At 48.7% G+C, this 22,755-nt stretch overlaps 1 protein-coding gene across 1 annotated transcript in view; it reads right to left on the bottom strand.

The window, feature by feature from the left end:
- OTUD7A (OTU deubiquitinase 7A) overlaps positions 1-22,755 on the bottom strand; it is a 376,613-nt gene that overhangs the window by 10,542 nt on the left and 343,316 nt on the right. The window contains exons 10-11 of the mRNA XM_061159630.1: positions 15,506-15,633; positions 13,411-13,560 (exon numbers count right to left, since the gene is read on the bottom strand). Of these exons, the coding sequence (XP_061015613.1) occupies positions 13,411-13,560; positions 15,506-15,633 (278 nt within the window). The remainder of the gene's footprint in view (positions 1-13,410; positions 13,561-15,505; positions 15,634-22,755) is intronic.

Genomic DNA, 22,755 nt, shown 5'->3' with positions numbered 1-22,755 from the left:
CAAGCATTCTTTTCAAGATCCCATGGAATATTCATAAAAATAGAACATATTCTTAGCCAGCCTTCACAGGTTTAAAAGAAGAGAAATCATAAAAAGTTTGTTCTCAGACCAAAACTAAATAAAAACCCATAACCAAGAAAGACATTTGGAGAATCTTGAACATACATCTTTTGGAATTTAAACAGGATGCTTCTAAATAACCCTGTTGGTCCTTAATTCATGCCCACCACTATGATGGTTAATTTTATGTATCAACTTGCCTGGACCAAGAGATGGCCAGAAAGCTGGTAAACATACCATTTGTGTGTGTCTGGGAGGCAGTCCTGGAAAAGATTAGCAGTTAAATTGGTAGACTGGATACAGAAAACTGCCCTCACCTACATGGGCTGGCATCATACATTCCACAGAGGGCCCAAATAGCACAAAATAGCCAAGGAAAGAGGAACTGGCTCTCTTTGAGCAGGACATTGATATTCTCCTGCCCTCAGACATCAGCGCTCCTGGTTCTTGGGTATTTGGACCCAGACTGAATTACACCACTGGCTTTCCCGGTTCTACAGCTTGCAGTCAGCAGACAGTAGAACTTCTTGGGCACCATAATTATGTGAACCAATTTCTATAATAAATCTCCTCTTATATATGTATCTATATGTATCCCATAGGTTCTGTTTCTCTGGAAATCCCTGACTAACAGAACCACTAATATGTTTTCCATCTCTATAATTTTGTCATTTCCAGACTGCTATAGAACTAGAATCATACAGAATGCTGGCTTTGGGATTTTTTTTTCCCTTCAGCATAATTCCCTTGAGGTCCGCTCAAGTAATTGTATGAATCACAGTCATTCATTTTTATTGTTGAGTAGGATTCTGTGATATAGACAGTATGTTGAACCATGAACCCAGGAAAGATATTTGGGTTGTTTCCAGTTTCCGGCTATTACAAATAAAGCAGTTTTGTGTACAGGCTTTTGGGTGAACATAACTTCATTTTTCTAGGATTAATGCCCAGGACTACATATGCTGGGTCATATGGAAAGTGAGGGCTTCCCTGATGGCTCAGTGGTGAAGAATCTGCCTGCAGTGCAGGAGACTTGGGTTCCATCCCTGGGTCGGGAAGATCCCCTGGAGGAGGGTGTGGCAACCCATTCTAGTACTCTTGCCTGGAGAATCCCAAGGACAGAGGAGCCTGGTGGGCTGCCATCCATAGGGTCACACAGAGTCAGGCACAGCTTAAAGTGACGCAGCAGCAGCATGAGAAGTGATGTTCAGTTTTATAAGAAGCCACCAAACTGTTTTCCAGAGTGACTGAACCATTTTTACCTTCCCACCAGCAGTGTAGGAGCAATTATTCCACATTCTCCCTAGTATTTGGTGTTGTCAGTTTTTAAGATTTTAGTCATTCTGATAGGTATGTAGTGGTATCTTGTGGTTCTAATGTTGACCAACTTTTCATGGGCTTATTTGTCTTCTGGATCCCCTCTTTGGTAAAATGTCTGTATCTTTTCCCATTTTTTGTTTGGATGGTTTGGAGGGTTTTCTTTTTGCTATTGAGTTTTGAGAGTTCTTTGTGTATTTTAGATACAAATCCTTTGTTGATATGTGGTTTTCAAATATTTTCTCTCAGTCTGTAACTTGTTTTTCCTTCTTTCCTCCTTCCCTGCCTTCCTCTCTTCCTCTTTCCTTCCAGTCCCCCCACACCTCTCCCCACCATCTTTGCACAGTAGAGATCCAACTTATTATTTTCTTTTTTGGATTATGCCAATCCCAAATGACTGCATTCTGTGTGATTCCCATTTTGCAGCATGCTTGAAATGACAAAATTCTAGAGATGGAGAACAGATTAGTGGTTCTATTAGTCATGGATCTTCAGAGACACAGAACAAATAGGACAACATATAAGAACTCTTTACCTAACTCTAGGTCCATAGTTGTACATTTTACTTTTATTAGATGGTCAACTTTGACTTAATTTCTGTATAAATGAGGTTTGAGTTTAGCTTCCTTTTATTTCTTATGGATTTCCAATCGCTTCATGACCTTTTCTTTGAAAAGACTATCCATCTTCCATTGAATTCATTTGCTTCTCTGTCAAAAATCATCTCAGTATATTTGTGTGGGGTTATTTCTGAGTTCCCTATTCTGTTCCATGGATCTCTGTGTCTAACTCTCCATCTATACCAGGCACTGTGTCAGGAGCTCTACATTCATTACTTATGGGTCATACATCAGCTACAGGGTTCTTGCTCCAATTTTATAGATGAGGACGTGAACTCTGGTACATAAGTGACTTGCCCAGGCCAAAGCTGGAGCTGTGACTGAAAAGCAGGTCTGCCTTACTCCACAATGTATATCTTTCCTTCTACTACTGTTGTCACCTTGCCTCCCCCTCCTTTTAAAAATTATCTGAAATTAGTAGACTGTGAGCATCTAATCTTATTTATTCATTCATTCAACATTTATTAATTGCTTCCCCAGTGTCTTGGTGCTGGAGACGCAAAGATGAGAAAGACAGGGCATGTGGCTTTACGACATCTAGAAATCTGGTCAATGAAGAACTGAACCCGTGTCTCTTGAGTCCCTTGCATTGGCAAGTGGATTCTTTACCACTGTGCCTCCTGGGAAGCCTGGCAATGAAGAACAGGAGCCTCTGAAAGGTGGTCCTTGTCCTCCTCCTCCTCCCCCCATGCCTGATCCCACAGTGGCCTTGGCTCTGGCCCACCAGTGCCCAAGAACAGCCTCTGGTGGGCGTGATGCAGAGTCCCTTGGCAGGGTAAGATCCTTGCATCCTTGTGCCTCTGGGAAAACTCAGACTTTCTGTAAGAGGATTTGCTTCATGACACCTCAAGACGCACAGCAACAGCAGCTCTTTCCCTTCCGTGAATGCCAGGGACGTGGCGAGTTCCTGCTTGATGAGCTGCCCGTGGCCTCACGCTCCAGGCAGCCCACTGCGCTTTGGTCAGGATGCATTTTTTTTCCCATAGACCCTTTCCCCAGAAAAATGTCCCCAGAGACAATTCTCTTAAGTGGACTTGGGTTGTCAGGAAGCTGTCCATTTTTTTCTGGACAAAGGTTCTCTCATGCATTAGAAGCAGCCCTGGGGAACGGTGACGAGGGGGGCTTCTTGGAGAGCAGAAACAGGCTGTCACGCTGGCTGACTAAGAGGTTCCTTCCCCATGACCAGGAGGAAGGACAGGCACCTGGGGCTCTGTCTCCCTCCTCTTCTGCAGGAGGACTGATGAAGGCCATGTCCTGCTCCAACACCAACCGTCAGAAGCCTGCAGGTCCACAGGTGGCCTGGGGCAGCACTTCATATGGAGATGGGGGCTTGCCTGACTCAGCAGTTGGGAAGATGGTGGCTGGAGGATGCTCTTTCTGTGGCTCAGACACTTGAGGAGGTCTGAAGGAGCCTGTGTCTACGTCTCCTGCTCCCGCATATCTCTAGGCCCCAGGTTCCCAGTGAAGGACCCTTGGACAGTTCTTTCTGTGTAGTTGAGCACAGCTGGCATCCCTTTGAAAATGAACCTCGGCCTTCAGAGCTGATGCTCCTTGGGGTGACACAGGTGTCGGTGGACAACCGGACTCTTGGGCATTTGATCAGCAAAACCCAGCTCTCTGAACTCACGTGCCCCTGCAAGCCCAGGACAGAACTCCCAGCCTTGAAGTTCCACCCACTGCTCCTGGCCACGTGGGGGCTGTTTGAGATGTTCCTGAGTCAAAAACCAATAATGTTAAAGATGACACCCCTCGTCTGGTCCCTGGGTCCTGGGGTGCAGGGTCTGAGCGAAAAGTCTGGATGCCCCCAGAGACTCCTCCTGTTCTGCAACAGTGAGGGACCTTTGTGGGGGTGGCCCACACCTCTGGGAGCCACACTCAAGGCTATTGCAGGAGCAGCAGAGGTATGTGGCCAGTGGTCCAGTGAGGCGGCTTGCAGAACACGCGGTCCAGTGAGGCTGTCTGCAGACCATGTGGAGAGGCAAGCTGGCTTTCCACACCCTTCCTGAGTGTATCTTTCAGTGGCAAACCACAAACCTAGAAAGTGGCTGAGCAGGAAGAAGCCTGACTGCAAAGGGGTTGCTAGGAATTTCTAAAGCCTTCTTGCTACCGTGAACTCACCTGATTCTTATAATGTCCAGTAACAGGTGGGGGGGGGGGGGGCGGTACGTGGTTCCTCTACTATTGTATTTAAACAGGTTCACAGATGGGCCAGTTTCATTAGAAAAAGGTTAATTTATAGTTTTAGACTGCTATACTAACAAAATTATATTATAAAATCTATTAAAATGGAACATTTAATAATATTCATAGCCTGTTAAGACCAATTTCTACTTACGAGGAAATGGGTGCTGTTTATTATAAATCAATCCTATAAGAAAAAGCACAGTTTGTTGTTGTCAAATAGATTGGAAGTGAAATGTCGCATTGTATCTGGTTTGGGAAATCACAAAACATAGGTTGGCATTTAACTGTGAGCTGTGCATAAAAGTCAGATTGAAAACAGAGTTCATGACCTGTGGTGTGGGGTTATTCTGTTTGGCTCCACAAAATTTCCAAATGACTCAGTTTTATAAACATGGGGTGTTGGTTCTAAGTGGCAAGAGATAATGTTTCAAGCTGCTCTTGCAAAAACATTTCTTCCCCAAATATCACATTTTGCGTGTGCTGAGTCTGTTTCCAGTAAATAAACTACAAGCTCTGGTGTGACTGTCCATGGGTGTCAGTCTCAGCCATCAGAGCTGCCCGACAGCTGCGTGGGTACTGCTGTCCCAGCCCCTTGTTCATCTCAGCATCCCCTCCCGTCTGTGACCAGCTCTTCAGAGACTGCATGACGCTGCTCTCTGGGTCACTGAAGTGGGAACCCCTAAAGACACTGTGAGGGTACCCTGACCCCCATGTGGCCTCTGGATGGAACTCCATCCAGGCTATTTACATTTAGGAGGAAAAACTGTTTAAATAATTACATTTATATTTACTTCCTAAAAACAGAATAGAAACAGATGGCATTACCATCTCTCAGGAGTGAGGCAGCCCTCCCCGCATCTTCTCCCATCCTGAACGTTGCTGAGTCACCAGGTGTGAGTTGCTGTTTTATCCCAAGCAAACTTTGGCTTCCGTACTACTTCCTGGGCTTTGTCTCTGGAGGTGCCTATTCCCTGATTACCACCCTCTTTGGTCAAGTCTCCTTTTTGGAAGTCTCACCATCCACCCTACTAACCTGCCCTAGTGACCCTTTATGGGCTGTGAGCATTCCTTGGGGACGGCCCTCCTTCCTCAGTGTCTTCTGTCAAGTGGGCATAGAACGTGTAGAGGGTCAAATGTTGCCCTTGGAAAGTACTTACAAGTACTTAAAAGTGCCTGCAAGTACTGGTGTGACCTTGGGGTGTTTTGCAGAGCCATCTGAGGACGTGGGATGGGGAGGCCATGGATGTTGTGCCGTGGGTGTGAGAGGATGCTTCCTGCAAGCTGAAGGACCAGGGTCCAGGTATTCTGGGGCCAAAGGACTAACATCCTTGCTGTGGGGAAAGCAGAGGGCCATGAATCACCTGTGGAAGTTACCAAGAACATACATGTAACTGTTATTTAAAAAGTTCTAAAATGTGCTGGTGAAGCTTTGCCCACTCAATCCCTCCAGCCCCAGCTTTCCCACTGCAAGCAAGCCCTGCCCTCTCCCATGGGCAACCTAGCCTGTAGACGACCAACCTCAGCAGCTGCAGGTGAGGGGTAGTGGGGTAGGCAGAAAGAGCTGGAAGGGTGCAGTGGTACTTTCAACACAGGGAAGGATGAGAGGTTTCCATCTAGTCAAAGCTTTGGTTTTTCCAGTTGTCATGTATGGATGTGAGAGCTGGGCCATAAAGAGCTAATGCTTTTGAATTCTTTGAAATTTGAAGTCTTCCTTAGAAGACTCCTGAAAGTCCCTTGGACTACAAGGAGATCAAACCAGTCAGTCCTAAAGGAAATCAACCCTTAATATTCACTGAAGGACTGATGCCAGAACTGAAGCTCCAATACTTTGGCCACCTGATGTGAAGAGCCTACTCAATGGAAAAGACCCTGATGCTGGGAAAGATTGAGGGCAAGAGGAGGAGATGACAGAGGATAAAATTGTTGGATGGCATCATCGACTCAGTGGACATGAGTTCGAACAAACTCTGGGAGATAAAGGAGAGGGAAGCCTGGTATGCTGCAGTCTATGGGGTCACAAAGAGTTAGGTGTGACTTAGCAACTGAACAACAACATGGAATTTTTAAGCCCTTAGGAGCTTGGACACACATAGATAAGATGCAATGGGCCAAGCAGAAGGAATTGAGTGGCGGGAAGAAGGGAGGCCCATGTCAAGTCCTAGAACACGTTTATCTAATTCTGAGGCTCTCAGAACTTTGTTATTCAAATATAAGAACAAGACAGCTGCTCTCTCTGGGCCTGTGATGACTGTACCTGTTGGCCTCCATCCCAGGGTTCTGGGAGGTCCAGGGAGAACCTTCCACAAAGTGTTCGTTGCTTGGGCAGGGGCATGGCTGTGCTTGGCAGTAGGGGACCAGCAGGTGTCCTGGACCTTGACACTCTGAGCCCACACCCCCAACTCCTCCCCAGGCTCCAAGAACACAGTCCTGGAGGCTCAGACTTGAGCCTGGGCCCAGCCGTGGTCTGAGAGTCTTATCTTGGCTTCCGAGGATGATGGCTGGTTCTAGCCCAGAAACTGGTGTTATATACTTTGCCAGTCTCTCTCCCAGCTGAGCTGTGGGCACAGGCTGGCACTCTGTTTTCTTGTCTGCTGCACCAAGGGAGAGCTGCAGGCAAGAGAACTAAAGGGGCCAGCAGGTGCATGACAAAGAAACCCCTTATCCCCAGTCCCGGCCCTTCTTCCTGAAGCCTCCAGGCTGGCGACACCAGTTCCTGAGTTTGGGGCACCAGGTAGTAGAGTTCATAATAGCCACTTGTCTCTGGAGCCCAGGTCACCTGGAGAGGCCCTGCCTCGCTCAGACCCATGCCTGTGGCCTTGCTGACCCCCGGAAGGAAGGAATTCACACTCAAGTTCTCACCGTGTGAGGTGTGGGCCATCCAGGACCGTCACTGTCCCAAGTGTGCTGTCACAGTGATACTTGTTGAACGAACCTCCCCGTGGCTCAAGCTGTGCAGGTATACACGAGAGAGCTGGAGCTCACCCTCAGCCTGTCCCCCTGACCGAGGGCCAGCTGTCTGTCCCCAGTCCCAGCCCCAGCTCTCGGAGCACCTTGGACCCAAGGCAGGCTCTCCAGGCCCTCGACCACACATCCAGTGCTCCTGCTCTTTGTTCTGCTGAACCTCCCCAGTGGGATCACCCCTTCCCCTGGAGCAGAGTTATAAGACTAAGCCATGTTCCAAACATCTGCTGGGGTGTGGATCTACAGAGCTTGCAGAATATTACTTTGTAAAAAAATTCACCACCAGCTACGGTGGGTCCCAGCATCCCCACACACGAGCTGCTAAGGGGCAGAGGGCTCACAGACACTGGCCAGGCCACTGATGGATCTGAACGCAGCATCTGCTGGTCAAGAAGGTGATAATGATGAGCTAAGCCAGATGTAATGAGAAATGTGGCAGTTCCTCATTCATTCCCAAGGGCTTGAGTAACCAGGTATTCTCATTCTGTCTGTATTGGTCTGCCTGGGTGGCCATGAAGATGAAAGACAGAGTGAGGGGCTTAAAAAGCAGCCATTCATTAATAATAGTCTGGAGCCTGAAGTCCAAGGTCAGAGTGTCAGCAGAGTCATTTCTTCCTGAGGCCTCTCTCCTTGGCTTGTGTCCTCTTGCGATTTCCTCTTCGTGTGTGTCTCTGTCCTAATCCACTCTTCTTATAAGTCCAACAGTCACAGTGGATCAGGGTCTACCTTAATCACCTCATTTTTCTTTAATTACCCCTCTGAGGACCCCATCTCCAAATACAGTCACAATCTGAGGCCTGGGGGATAGGACCTCAACATGTGAATGCAGACCTTACCGAGATTGCCTCTCCCTTCATGACAAGCCAGGGTACCTTAACTCAGACAAAGGACCTGTCATCAATTCACCAAGGGAATGCAGGATCTGGTCTGATGCTTTCCTGCTGTTAAACCAGTCTCCGAGGTCATGCATGGCCCTGAGGTTCCTGCAGAACTGATGAGGGAAAGTTTCCCTGAGCGTCATTATGAGGTCATAGGCTGAAGCAACTTCATCGTGGTACCACTCCTTCCAGTGATGATCCTCTCTGTCCACCTTGCCTGTGGGAGCCTCATCCATCAGCCCAGGAGCCCTCCCAACACCACCCCCTTGTTTCTTCCAGGACAAGATGCACTAGGATCTTTGTGTGTACTTCCTGTCCCAGATCTGGTAATCCTTTTAGACATGTGAGTTTGGGGTCAAACGGAACCTGCTTGCTGCTGGGGGTGGTGGCAGGTGCTTGTCTGGAACAAAAGGTGAGGAGGCTGCAGGTGAGGCAGAGTCACCTGGTCATCTCTGACATTCCTGAAATGTCCCACCTGCCCCGGAGTGCCTGCGTGCCCCACACTGTTGAGTGTGTGTGAGAACCAGCCCCCTAACTGCCTGGGGTTAAGTTGAGTTTTGGTGACCTGCAGCCAAAGTCAAAGGGGTTCTAACAATCACCAGGGAGCCCTGTGAATGGAGGGAGGCATGGCAGGGAAGGGCAGGAAGGAGGAGGATGGTTTCCTCACTACCTTTCCTCTCACTGAGCATCCTTGGTCCTCGTAGGCAAGGATGCTATAGGGGTGGTGACGTCAGAGTCTGTAAAGAGATTCCTGGGCAACTCCTGGGGGGCAGAGTGCAACCCAGCCTAAAGGTACAGAGCTGGAGACCTTCTGGAAGGAGGGAGTGAGAAGGCCCTCACCAGGCTGAGGTCTCACTTCAGCGAGTGAGAAGCCCCTCACCAGGCTGAGGTCTCACTTCAGGAGGATCAGAAGGCTCCTGCTTTGGGGAGGTTGTCCTGGCCTAAGCCCAGGGCTGTAGAAGAGAAAACCTCTGAGTGTGAAACTCCCTGGTGGCATTTAGATCTCAGAGGCATAGGAATGTGCCATCAAGTCAGTCGCCAGGAGCCAAGTCTGGCTCTGGCTCTTAGTAGGACCACCCACCCCACCCCTGCCCCTCCTCCTATGGGGGCACAGCCATGGGTGGGATGCACGGCGCCTGTGCCACCCTCACCTGGTCAGCCCCAAACCTGACATCCACAAGCAGTGCATAGCCTGGGAGGAGGGCTGCTTTTCTTTATGCGCTTAAATAAACTAGATTTTCTCCTAAGTAGCACAGCATTGACAGCCTCACGCACCACTGCTTTTTAGGGAATTGACGGCCTCACGCACCACCGCTTTTTAGGGAATTGACAGCCTAACAGCTAATGTGGTTTATTTCCAGATGAGGATCTGAAGAACACCTCCCAACACCCTTTTTTTTCCCCCCCACTTTTGCCATTCCCTAGATAAGTGGTCATTGCCAGTGAAATAAACAGGAGAGTCCAGATGCAACTGCCTGGAAACATCACATTCTCTCCCCGATTCAGAGCTGGCCCAGTGAACCCCCACCTACCACCTCACCCCCTCCTTCCTCTGATGCACTCATTTCTCAGGTTGTCCTGCAGCTGGAAAACTGCAAGTGTGGAGCTCAGTCTTATAAGTAATATGCCAGCACAGGTACTGGAGGAAGGTGGTCTTCCCGAATAAAATGACTAAGTTTCAAGAAAAGAGCCATTTGGCCCAGCCTGGGGTGTGGATGTGATGCCTGTTGCTATAGCATCTATTCTATAACCACGAGGCTGAAATCACACAATAAGGATGGTGGATCAGGCAGAGGCTGGGGCCTGAGTCCCTGAGGATGTCTAGGGCTAATGCACCAGCCCTGGACCACCTACCTCAGGACTCCCTGTTAGAGAAGCAGAGCAGCAACCACCCTTGCAGCCCAATGCTATTTGGAATAATCTTTTGGGTGCTAACACATGGCTTTCTGTGGTTACTTCCACTTTCTTGGCCTCATAAAGGCTGAGAAGAGAGGATAAGCCTGTTCCCCAAGCAGATTCCTAATGTTTTTTCAGTTTCTCACCACTATCCCCAACCACCAGGTAACAATGGTGGAATTGCTAGGATCTGGTATTTGTGGAAAGCCGCCGGCAGTCTCTGATGTCAAGCCAGAAGGTAGGACAGTATCCCAGAGTTCCTGTGGGGTAGGCTTCCTCTGGTGATGGCTCCTCGGACAGTGTCTGCTCTGTTCCTCCTGCCCACAGCAAATCCTTTCAGGGAGACACTGGGTGGCCAGGAAGGCGGCCAACTGAGGCCTTTAGGTTTATCTTCGAAGGAACATGTATGGATCAGGGGACAGGCCTGATTCTGGGACAAGCAGTATCATTCCCAGGGGTGACTGAGAACTTCAGTGTGTGGAGGGACTATCCCTTGGTAGTCACTTCACAACTAAATGGTGAGGTCCTTAAACATGTCAAATTAGAAAGAGACCAATGGGAAAATGGGTGGAAGAGAAAGGGCAGAGGATGGGGTGGGGGAGAAGAGGATGAACAAGGGGAGGCAAAGGCGGTCACTCCCAGGGAGGTGGGTGTTACTGCATAACAGAGAAGGGGACAGGCTGGGAGGGCACGTGGCGCCCCTTGGGCCACACAGTGAGGACGTGGCAGCACCCAGACCCAACGCTGTCATGCCTCTATGACAGGTGCTTGCTGGGCCACGCCAGCAACACGCCAGCCACATCCCTGCATTGGCATAGCACTTTTGCTCAGTTCCATCTGTCCATTCTTCCCAATTAGAATAATCACTCTCCTCCTGAATGGAGCTCGTGCCTGTTTGGGGCATATACTGCCTGGTACAGAATGTGGCTTGTACGGAATGTGGCTTGGTGGGCTTGCCTGTCTCCCCTACAAGGTGGTGAGGGCCCAAGGCAAGGACACTTCATCTTTGGGTCCTTCAAACCTGCAAGCAACAGGTGCTTCACTGAATGGACCCTCAGCCCCAGGCACATAGGACCTCTGGACTCCTCCAACAGGAGGAGCAGGAAGCATGGTTTTGTCTACCAGCACACACTAGCGAGGGTGGCACGGGGACGCGTTGGCAGCAATACTTAAAAGCCTCCGAGTCTGCAGAGCATTCGTGTTCTCTCCCAATGTGTGAGGGCCTGATGTGCAGCACAGAGGTTACCCAGCCAGTGGGAGCCACTTACACGTGCCGTGCTTCTGCTTGTGCAATGGCTGTGAGAACTGAATGGGTCAATGTGTGGCCCGGGTCACATGAAGACCGTGGAGGCAGGGAGCGCACCGCTATGAGGAGGGAGCCAGCAGGGGGCGCTGTAGGAGCCCACGACAGCCCCTCAGACACCACGCTGGGACCAGAGCCCACTTATGGGAAATCAAGTTTTCAGAGGTGACACCACCCTTACCTCTGTAACGCTCCCTGCTAAGCTGTGGGAACTCCTCTGCATTTGTCCTTTTATTGACGAGCACCTTCAGACTGGCCTGGAAAGCATCCAAAAGCAGTACCTGGAAGGCCTGAAAGAAAGCTCAGTGCCTTCCGTGAGGAGGGGACTCGGCTCTGAAGGCCCAGCTCAGTGGCTGGAGATGCCATCCCCATGACCATGATCTTCCCCTCACCACAGAGAGTCTCTGCGAGACCGGATGAGTGGCCTGGACCCCCAGTCCTGAGAAAGGGCCCTCATTTTTAAATTTTGGAATAAAACACAGCCAATTTTATTCAAATTCTCCAAAATTTATATGCAACATGCTGTTTCTACAATGTTTCACCTTGATATAATGGTTTTATTATTTCATCTTTCTTCTATAGTTTTTTTATTTTTTTCTGTACAGTTCAATAGAAGACTAGAGTTCTGAGTTGCCAGGTTAGGAGCCGCTGACCTACTACTCATGGCTAACATCTGACTTCTAAGTGACAGTCTTTTGGTCTTTTCAATCACTTGCCAACAAGGTGAGGCTGAGAAAGGGCCCTCTTGTCTCCCAAGAGCCACAGTGAGCTTTGAGAAGAGCTGGAAGCCATGAGGAAGGTGCCAGCTCTCACTGGCCAAAATGCAGAGAGACAACAGAAAAGGCCTAAATGTGGCTAAAGTGAGACGTCTGTAAACAGCACAGGAAAATGATGTGATATCCCCTCAGCCGGCTGCAGCCCTGCTTCCCTTTCTTCTGGACTCACGTCACCATGGGATGAGACAACACAGATTTCCTGGGACCATGTCCGATGGCAGGGACCCTGAAATCACTCAGCCTCTCCTTCCTTTGGTCCCCTGAGGATTCTCTGTCTAACCAGACACAGAAGTGAAAAAGGAAGAGTTCCTCCTTCATTGCTCAGTTAATCACACATCCATCAGTAATTAACATTTCAAACAAAATCCCACCATCTCCACAACAGACACATAACGTGCTGGCTAAACACCGACCCCACACAAGTCTGTGTGACTGTGGCTGGAACTGTGCAGTGCACAGCCTGTGGGCCCAGCTTGGTAGGACTTTCTGCAGCACTGAAATGACAGGAAGCTCCCATGTAATGATCTGAGTGGAAATATCCATCTTTTGATTCAAAAGCTTACTACTGCAGAGCAGAGGCTGGCGAACGTTTTTCATGAAGCACTCATCAGTGAATGGTTTAGTCTCTGCATGCCACACAGTGTCTGACACTGCTTCTCAACTGCTGTTAGCGTACAGAAGCAGTAGCCACAGATAATTCGCCTTTGAATGAATGTGCCTATGGTCCAATAAAACTTTATTTACAAAGAAAGTGAGCTATAGTTAGGTGATTGCACTAGAACAGCTTTTAAAAATTACATCTGAGATTAACTGCATCCATATAAAATATGCATAGAAGTGAAGGGAACCACAGTAAAGGATAGATAAGGGTGACAGAATTATTAATTTCTTCATATTTTAAAGTGATTCAGTCATATATATTCTTTTTCAGATTCTTTGCCCTTAGTGGTTATTAGAAAATATTGAGTATAGTGTTATACAGTAGGTCCCTGTTGTTTATTTTATATATAGTAGTGTGTATATCTGAATTTATCCTTCCCCACTCCTCCCTTTGGTGACCATAAGTTTGTTTTCTGTGTCTGTAAGTCTGTTTCTGTTTTGTAAATAAGTTCATTTGTATCTTTTTTTAGATTCCTCATGTAAGTGATATCACATGATATGTCTTTCTCTGACTTACTTCACTTGATAATCTAAGCTTTTTAGGTATGATAATCTATGATAATGATCATCTAAATCCATTCCATCCATGTTGCTGCAAATGGCATTATTTTCAATGATATTGTTTGCATGTATATGGTAGTTTTAGGCAAAACCCATCACTGCTGAGTGCACTTCTCAAGGGAGGGCTCCACATTCCACCTCCTGCCCTCCTGGCCCCTCTGTTCCCCGCCACCGTCAAGTGGCAGCAGGCATACCTTGTTCTCTCTGCTGGTCTCTCTGCTCCATGGACACAAGGGCAGAGAAATGAGCTTGGTCGTAGGCCAGAACCAGAGGTGAGCAGTGGCATCTGTTGGGAGGTACCTCCAAAGGCAGGTAAATCCCTCCGAAGGGGATTGGAGCGAATGCTGCAGACACAGACAAAGGTGAGGAGGGCATGTGGAGCGGAAGGGACACAGACAGCAGCTTTCACCAACCCGGGGGAGGTGACAGGCAGAGCGAATGGAGGGTGGGCTCAGGCTGCAGCCCCGGGTGCTATCATCATCCATCATCCACTCTACAGTACAGGGGCCTCCTCCCACCCAGCGGGAGATCCCTGGGAGCCCACAATGGATTAGGAAGCCCAGGCTCACAGGGGCCAGGCTTGTTAGCCCCCAAGTCCTGGGCCTGACCAGGGCACCCTCCCCAACCTGCCTCCCTGGGCAGCATCGTCCTGGCTTGTGGGTCCCCATGCCTTGTCAGGCTGCACCTTGGGAACAAGAGGGCCAGGGCTGAGGGGACCTGCTGTGACCTGCTGGGCCTACCTGCCACCCTGAGGCCTGCTCAGGTGATCAGCCAGGACGTGCCCTAATGGCTACCTGGAAACCTGTGTTTTCCTGTGTTCACAAAAGCACCTGCACACAGAAAAACACCTGTGCTGCTCCAGACCTTGTCTGTTCTAGGTTTTGAGAAACTCAGTGAAAGCACTCCAGGCCCAAGCCGTAAGTAAGATGGGAAATGAGAGATGGGGATTGGCTCCTTCAGCAACTGGGACATAATCTTGTTCATTTCCTTACCCAAAGGGGGAAAAGGCCTAAATTCTTACTGAGATAAATACATGCCCTGATATGGCCTATACTTTTTAATCACAAAGGCCTTGTCTCTTAGCCTTGGAGTCAGTGACTCTCTGCCCTTCTTTGAGTGGAAAGAAAGGACAGTCGACCTCAGAGATGACTTTGATGAGCTCAGGATTCCTCCCCACCCTTGCTCCGTCTATATCAGTGACTGTGCTTCTGGCCTCTCTCTCTGTTGAGAGGCAAGGTGGGAACAACCTTTGAGAGGGCTAGACAAGGGAAGGAGGTGTGGACCCAGCCCTGTGGGATCTGACGAGTATAGGGACCCAAGAGCTGCGGACCTTGGCAGGCCTGTGTCAAGTGTGCCCTGTGTCAAGAAGTGACCAGTGTGCCCCAGGCCCCTGCCCTCTGTGGTTATACCAGCCACGACAGGCAGGCCACTTGCACTGGAATGACCCTTCTGGTCCCTCCCCTTCAGAGAGCCCACAGGCAGTATCCTGTGGGCTCTAGCTGAAAGGCTGGAGGGAGAACACGCCTAGGAGCTCTCCCTCCCTGGGTCGATCCTGCTTCCTTCAAGGCTTCAGCCAGGGATGGGGGCACACTGTGTGGCCTCTCTGGGCTTTGGGCTTCTCGTCTAAAAAGTGGGAGGCAGTGTCCACCCTGGGAAGTACTGGCCTGGCCGAGGGTGAGGGTGTGTGTGATGGGCTGTGAAGTAGGCACCAGCCCTAGAAAGCCCTCCATCCCTTCCTCCTTTTCCCCAGCTCTGGTCCCATCACAGCCTTTTGGGTGACTTTGCACTTTATGCCTTTCTTGTTTCTTCTTTAAAACGTGTAATGGGGGCAGGAGGGGACTCAGGTGGCTGAGTGGCCCTGGGACAACGCTGGTACTACTGGGGGGCATGGGCAACTGGCCGGGCCAGGAGCCCCTAGGGGTTCATCCCGAATCCTACTTAGCCAGATTTCTACCGCCGTCAAAACACAGAACTCCCTTAAAGTTCAATGGTTAGGACTCTGGGCTTTTACTTGTCAAGGCCCCAGTTTCAATCCCTGGTCAGGGAACTAAGATGCCACAGTGGTGGTACAGCCAAAAAAAAGATAAAAGAAGAGCAATCCCCCCTGCATGGGGAGGAAAAAGAAACATGGAGTTGAGGAGAAATAATAAAGTCTTTGTTCAGGCAAAGTAAAGTTCCGTGTCCTTCTGGAGGCTCAGCTGTTATGTTCAACTATCTCTTCCTTACTTGGGATGCTACACTTTCTGGGTGATGAATAAAATACATCTGTTTCATTATGGGTAAACTTACCTTCCCCACCTGAGTCCCTCAGCATCGTATCCGCTACGACGACGATGGGTCTCCTTAATATGTGGGCAAGGACGAAAACGTGGAACTCCTCCAGACTCTCGTACACAGGGTCTTCGGCATTGTCCATGCTGGGGACACAGTGAAGCAAGCCTGTCACTGGACCAAGTCAGGAGGGAGCGCAGAGGACAGAACACCCCGCTGTGGCCCTTCTGTACATGGAGCCTGGCCATCTCGGCCCTCTGAAGTCATCTGTGGCCGCCTCCTTCCATACCACTCAATGGCAGCTAGCCCACTGGACCAGCTCTCCACCCCTACCCTGGCTGGGTGGGCTCAGGAGAGAGGCTGAGGCAAGGAACCTGGCAACATGGGAGGTGAGCCCCCTTTAAGTCACAGTCTCCCTGGTGCAGAGGCATCCTGCTCAGAGTGTGTGGCCACACGAGGGCTGGTTCTCTGGGGGGCTGAGGAGGAACAGAGGCTGCCCCTTGGGCTCATGCCCACATCCAGCAGCTTAGGCTGAAGCTTTACTCTCAGGGCAGCAGGTATGCCTGGGTACATTTGATGGGCTGGTGGGACCACTGCTACCAAGATCTGTGGGCCTTTCTAGGGAATACACCGATGGAGGAGGGTGGTGAGAAGGCTTCCTTGAGTGAAGTGGAGGGAGTGACAGATTGCCCAACCAAGCCACTTGGACTCTCCCCAGCCTGGCCCCTGGCTCTTGTCTGAGGCTCAGGGAGAGAGTAGGCTCCAAAATCTGCATCACTCAGGACTCTAGGACATGGGCAGAGGACTAAAGCCTTGATGTCCTCAACAACCAGGCCGCCCCTAAGGGAAGATGCATGAGAGGGGAGAGCCAGTGCCCCCAGCTTGATGGGGCCTCTGGGGCACCTGAAGGTAGAGGGTGCCCTGAATTAACTGAGGGTGATCTCTGATGACTGCAGTAGGTGGGGATCAGAGTTAGCAAGTGTGGCCCGCTTGAGGATTCCAGGGTGGGGCTGCCTGGTGGAAGGGCTCTATGTGCATAGCTTGTGGTCAACTGCTTGAGTGGCTTCTAGAACAAAGACTTTGCATCCACAGGGATGCCTCACAATCACCCTGGAATTTTGTTGTTATTGCACCTATAGTTTTTTCTGTTCTTTTTTTTTTTGGTGATTCAATATACTTTAATACTTAAAAAAATGGCAATACCAAAAAGCTCACAAAAAAGTTGTGTAATATAAAAAATTTTTCCTTCTGGACCATTTGAAAGTAAATTATCAGCCTGAAATTCCATCATCCTGGTAGAACTTTGTGTGCATTTCTTGTGAACAAGGTTACGTTTCTATGATACATTCTTCTGTGTAACCATCAGACTCTGGAATTCATCTAATCACTAATGCACTGATGCATGTGATCACGGTTAAAGACCCTAGTCACTACGTGCCAGCTGCCCCAGCAATGCCTTTGTAATAAAAGTTCCAGCTCTGGACAGTATGCTGTATTCATCTGTAGCGTCTCTTTAGCTATCTGTCTTCAGTTTGGAACATTCCTCAGGGTACCTGACTTTTAGGACCTGGGCTGTTTGGAAGACCACAGGCCTGGGATTGTGTAGAATGTTCATTTATTGTTGTTTAGTCAATAAGTCATGTCTGACTCTCTGTGATCCCATGGACTGCAGCATGCAAGGCTTCCCTGTCCTTTGTTATCTCCTGGAGTTTGCGCAAACTCATGTCCATTGAGTCAGTGATGCCATTCAACCATCTCATCCTCTGTCACCCACTTCTGCTCCTGCCCTCAATCTTTCCTAGCATCAGGGTCTTTTCCAGTGAGTTGGCTCTTCGCATCAGATGGCCAATGTATTGGAGCTTCAGCTTCAACATCAGTCCTTCCAGTGAATATTCAGAGTTGATTTCCTTTAGGATTGACTGCTTTGATCTCCCTGCTGTCCAAGGGACTCTCAAGAGTCTTCTCTAGCACCACAGTTAGAAAGCACCAATTCTGTGCTCAGCCTTCTTTATGGTCCAAGTCTCATATCTGTACATGACTACTGAGAAAACCGCAGCTTTGACTAGATGGATTTTTGTTGGCAAAGTCTCTGCTTTTTAATATGCTGTCTAGGTTGGTCATAACTTTTCTTCCAAGGAGCAAGTGTATTTTAATTTCATAACTGTAGTCACCATCTGCAGTGATCTTGGAGCCCAAGAAAATAAAATCTGCCTCTGTCTCTACTTTTTTCTCTTTTTATTTGCCATAAAGTGATGGGACCAGATGCCGTGATCTTAGTTTTTTGAATGTTGAGTTTTAAGCCACTTTTCTCACTCTCCTCTTTCACCCTCATCAAGAAGCACTTTAGTTCTTCACTTTCTGCCATTACAGTGGTATCATCTGCATATCTGAGGTTGTTGATATTTCTTCCAGCAGGCTTGATGTCCGTGGTCTGGTTTGTATTTTCTCACAATCAGAGCAGATTGGCTTATGAGGCATCCTTTTAGTAATGTCTAGTCAGGTGGCCTGGTGTTGACCAGATCCCTCTTGGGGACATCAGCCAGGCTCCCCCTGCAGAGCTACTCACTTCCCATCCATAATTAATAAGCATTTTATGGGAAGGAACTTGGAACCTATAGACACATTCCACTCTTCACCAAGTCTTGATACCATTTATTGATATCAGTCTGGATTCTGGGCTTTTATTTGATTCAGTGGGCTATAACCCATCAGTGTGATTATTCTGATGCTCAGATACCCACCTGGTCATTGGAGCTCTTTCAAGTGGGATCTGTGGCCATGTGACAGCCCCTGTCACTATTTAGAGCACATCCTTACTTTTCAGCACAAGAAGATGGTCCAGGTTGTGAACTAAAAATGCTGCCTGCCGCTTCAGTAAACAAAGGGTGTTGCAGCCATCAGTCATTATAGCTGCCCCCACAGTGAGCCCTGAGGAAACTCAGGATGAAAGCAGGATGCCCCCCCTCAACACCATCTAGCAGTCAGTTGCTGCAGCCACCTGCCTCCTCCCAATGATATACCCCGAGTGGACTCAGGATGAGAAAACACAGGATACTGGCCCTAGAGAGCTGAGATGCACATCAAAGCAATCAGTGAGCCCAGACTCTTGTATCTCTCCTCCCACACAAAAGCACTTAACTCCTTAACTTGAGATGTTTGGTAATCTTTTGATGTTCTGACTACTTGGTCTTTGTTACAAAAAACGCCTATATCCTGGTTCACCTACTTCCCTCTTAGAGCAATCTCTTTGAGCTATCTTAGAGGCTGTGTCCCAGGCTTAAGTCCTCAGTTTTGTCCACTGAACAAAACATCCCTCTCAACTTTTAGGTTGTGTATATTTTTCAGTCAAGAAGATTCATCTTATATTTCTTCTGCCTCAGCCCTGGATTTAAGCCACTAAAAGTGGCTTAAAACTCAACATTCGTTTTTTTTTTTTTTTTTTCCAAATGGTAGATAATGGTATTTATAAGCCAAAATATGATTATTGCTAATGTCACTTCCCCTAGACTCGGTAAATAGAACTGGGTGATGTGTGTTTGTACCCTCACATGAATAAACGTACATTCTCATCTATCATCTATTTATCCATCTATTATATATCATCTATCTATCTATCCATTATCTATCTATTTACCCATCTATCATCTATCTATCCATCCATCTATTACCTATCTATCTGAAACTTTGAGTCCCCTGATGCTGCCCATTCCAATCTAACACCCCAGAGTTCATTCTAACTCCTTTCTTCAAATCTCCACCAGTGATGCTGCCCTTCCCCTGAGTTGCCTTCTTCACTCTGTCTGGCTCTGACACCCTGGCCTTGGTCCTCTGCTGCCCCACACCCTGTCCACGGCAGATGCGCACGTTGCTTTGATGAACCATATGGATTTAGGACTGAATTTTTCAGGGAAGGAAGGGAAGCAAAAGAGGAGCATGTGCCGAGTCTAAAACACCACTCATATATCCATGCATGCATGCATCCTTTGGTCCATCCAGCCATGCATATACTCATCCATCCATGAATACATGCATCCATCCTGCTGCTCATCCATCCGTCCATTCACCTGTTCCATCCACCCACCCACCTGTTTGTCCATCCATCCCAGATGTGCACTAGGGCTGGGGCATGTGGTTATACCACATGCATCAGCAAGCCTCATAGCCGGACACAGGCAGTGGTGATGGGGGTGTGAGCCCAGCTGGGAGAGGGTTATGGAGATGAGCCTGAAGCAGAGCGAGTCCTGTTTTGGTGTTGAACATGAGAGCCAAAGGTCAACTGTGACTCTGCTTAGTGGCCCGGAAGGTGGAAGAAGGGGTCCCAGCTCCACCTGGGGGCAGCTGGAGAATCTCTAAATCCTTCCCTACTTGTTCCAGCTCCTTGCTCCCAGGGCACAGGGAGCAGGTTTGAACTGGGGGTGGGTCCTCATTTTGTGCTCTCCCCCTCAACACCAGGCCACGCCCTTGTGCTTCTGGAGCCTCAGCGAATATCCCTGCTCATTGAATGCAGGCCGGGAACTTTGGCTTGAGGACTCCTCAGGCTGAGGTGCCAATAGGCAAACGGGAGAAGACTTTGGAACAGTGACCTGTGTGTATGAGTTACTATGATTGAGCCTGTTGGTAGAAATCAGCTCCAGCAAAGCCAGTCCTGAATACTCACGTCCATTTCTCATCCTAAGACGTCACATCAACTTCCTGTGAGTTTACTGAGCAATGCTAGATGCAGGATTGTAAATAGAATCTTGCCTCCGGGAAAAGACACCTAACATCCCTAAAACAGTTATTAGTTAAGAAGATTAACATGCAATGTAACTGCTTCATCCTCACACTCGGGTGTGTCGTGTGTCTGAGAGCTCCCTCACAGGCCCTAGGCCACAACAGTGTTCCCTCTACTTCAGTGTGTACCTGGGGAGGGGGGATCAGGAGCATAGGGACACCCCACCCACCAGTGAAAACCCCCTGAGAAAGATGGGTTCCCTCAGCAGAGGTGGTGGGACCAAGAAGCAAGGATGGTGGAGTGAGTCCAGATGGTGCTGAACCTGGTAGCAGGAATGAAAAGGTACAGTGCAGATTTGGGGGTGTCCTGGCTTAAATGGCAGTAACAGCCTTAGAGGACATCCCAGCAAGAGCCCATGTCATCGACAAGGAATCCAGTCTGGGCAGCCAGTGGGGTCTTGCCCAAGGGCAGTCATCTGGCCACACAGAGGGGCAGCTTGGGTGCAGGCCTCGCCCCCGCCGGATACTTTCCCTATCTCCCTCCCCAAGGTGGGGTGTCCACACCTTCTATTTTGCTCAGCGAAGTCCTGCTTTACGGGTCACCAGTGGCCAGTGGCCTCTCGCACTCTCCACAATGTACCAATTTAGATGATAAGTTGTATAGTCACCCCATCCATGATTCTCTTTGTGACATAGTTATCAGTATCCTGTGTACCCTCTCATCTGAAAATATAAGCATACATGGATGGACCTACAGATGATCATACTGAGTAAAGTAAGTCAGACAGAGAAAGACAAATACCATATGATGCCACTTACCTGTGGAATCTAAAAAGCTGATACAAATGAACTTGTTACAAAACAGAAACACCCACAGACATAGGAGACAAACTTATGGTAACCAAAAGGGAAAGGTATTGGAAGGGATAAATCTGGAGTTTGGGACTAGCAGATACACACTATTATATATAAAAATATAAACAACAAAGTCCTACGATATAGCACAGGAAACTATACTTAGTATCTTATAATCCTATAATGGAAAAGAATCTGAAAAAGAATATGTGTATGTGTGCAACCGAATCACTTTGTTGTACACCTGAAACCAACACAATATTGTAAATCAACTATATTTCCATAAAAACTTAAAAAATACAAACACATACGTGTTTGTGTGTACACACACATATACAGGCTATGACTGTATGTGTATATTTAGCTTCTACATAAAACCCTCCCCACCACCTCTGGTGAATGGCAGGGTAGTCCATGGACTTTGCTGGCCCCTGCTTTTCCTAAGGGTCATCCAAGAGAGGCCTCTGCTATAGCATGCGGGTCTCCTCCCCTCCCACAGCTGCACAGCACTCATGCACATGTCAATAAAAACATTGTTGCCTGCCACGTCTGCAAACAGAGGATGTTGCAGCCACCAAGCCATCACCCTACAGTTGCCTGGATGGCGAACTCTGAGGGAACTCAGGACGGACAGGATGCCCACCATCAAACCAACAGATGCTGCAGCCACCCCTGATGGTGCACCTGGAGGACACTAAGGATGAGAAAGCCCAAGATACTGGCCCCGGGTAGCTGAGGTGCATATCAAAGGAAAAATTTCAGGGAGCCCAGACTCTTGCACTTTTCCAATACACAGAAAAGCACTACACTGATGCTCTGACTACTTGGTCTTTGTTGTAAAAACCCTCATGGCTCTTCCCTTGCCTCTTTGGAGCCATCCTTTGAGCTATCTGAGAGGTTACTTCCTGGGCTTACGCCCTCAGTTTTGCTTGCTAAATAAAACATAATTCTCAACTTTTGCGCTGTGCATTTTTTTCAATTGACACATATGTGTCACTGGCAGCATATCTGCCAGTGGTGGGGCTTGACCCCTTCTCCTGGGCTGGTTTGGAGCCATGAGGAGATTTTTGATGAGCTGACACATAGGTGGAGAGGGAGCTGGATGGGGAGTCAGCCTGAGGGGCTCACAGGGGCTGAGGCCAGCCAGTTCCCTGGTGGGCCTCTGTATCTGGTCAGGGACCGTGCCTGCCAGATGGGCAGCTTTTCCAAAAGATTTCCTAAGGCACAACAGTGTAGGCAGCCAGGACCTTGCTAAGAGTTATGGTCTGGGGATCCAGGACAGAAGGATGGTGGCACTCTGAGGGGACCCAGAGGGTCTCGGGCTCTGACAAGGAGCTTCTCAATAGTGGCCAAGGTGGCCTGGTGGTGAGGACTCATCTCACTGCCTAAAATGAAGAAGCTGGGGTCATCTGTGTGACAAATACCTACTGAGTGCTATAGGTATAGCACTGTTTCTAGGTGTGTGTGTGTGGGGGTGTTCATGTGTGCACATGTATGCAGCTCTAAGTGGCAGAGACACAATCAACAGATGATGAAACAAGAAAAATTATCAGCATGGTGGTAAATGGGGGCTTCTTTAAATAGGAAGGTCAGAGAAGGCTCCTGACAGATGAAGCGACAGCTTCAATCATATTTTCAATAAGCAATTGAAATTTGCTTTAAAAATTTTGAATGGATTCCAGATTTGCAAACGTGAGAAC

This window comes from Dama dama, chromosome 13, assembly GCF_033118175.1.
Source record: "Dama dama isolate Ldn47 chromosome 13, ASM3311817v1, whole genome shotgun sequence".
Classification (NCBI taxonomy): Eukaryota; Metazoa; Chordata; class Mammalia; order Artiodactyla; family Cervidae; genus Dama; species Dama dama.
This window is presented reverse-complemented; position numbering and strand designations above follow the sequence as displayed.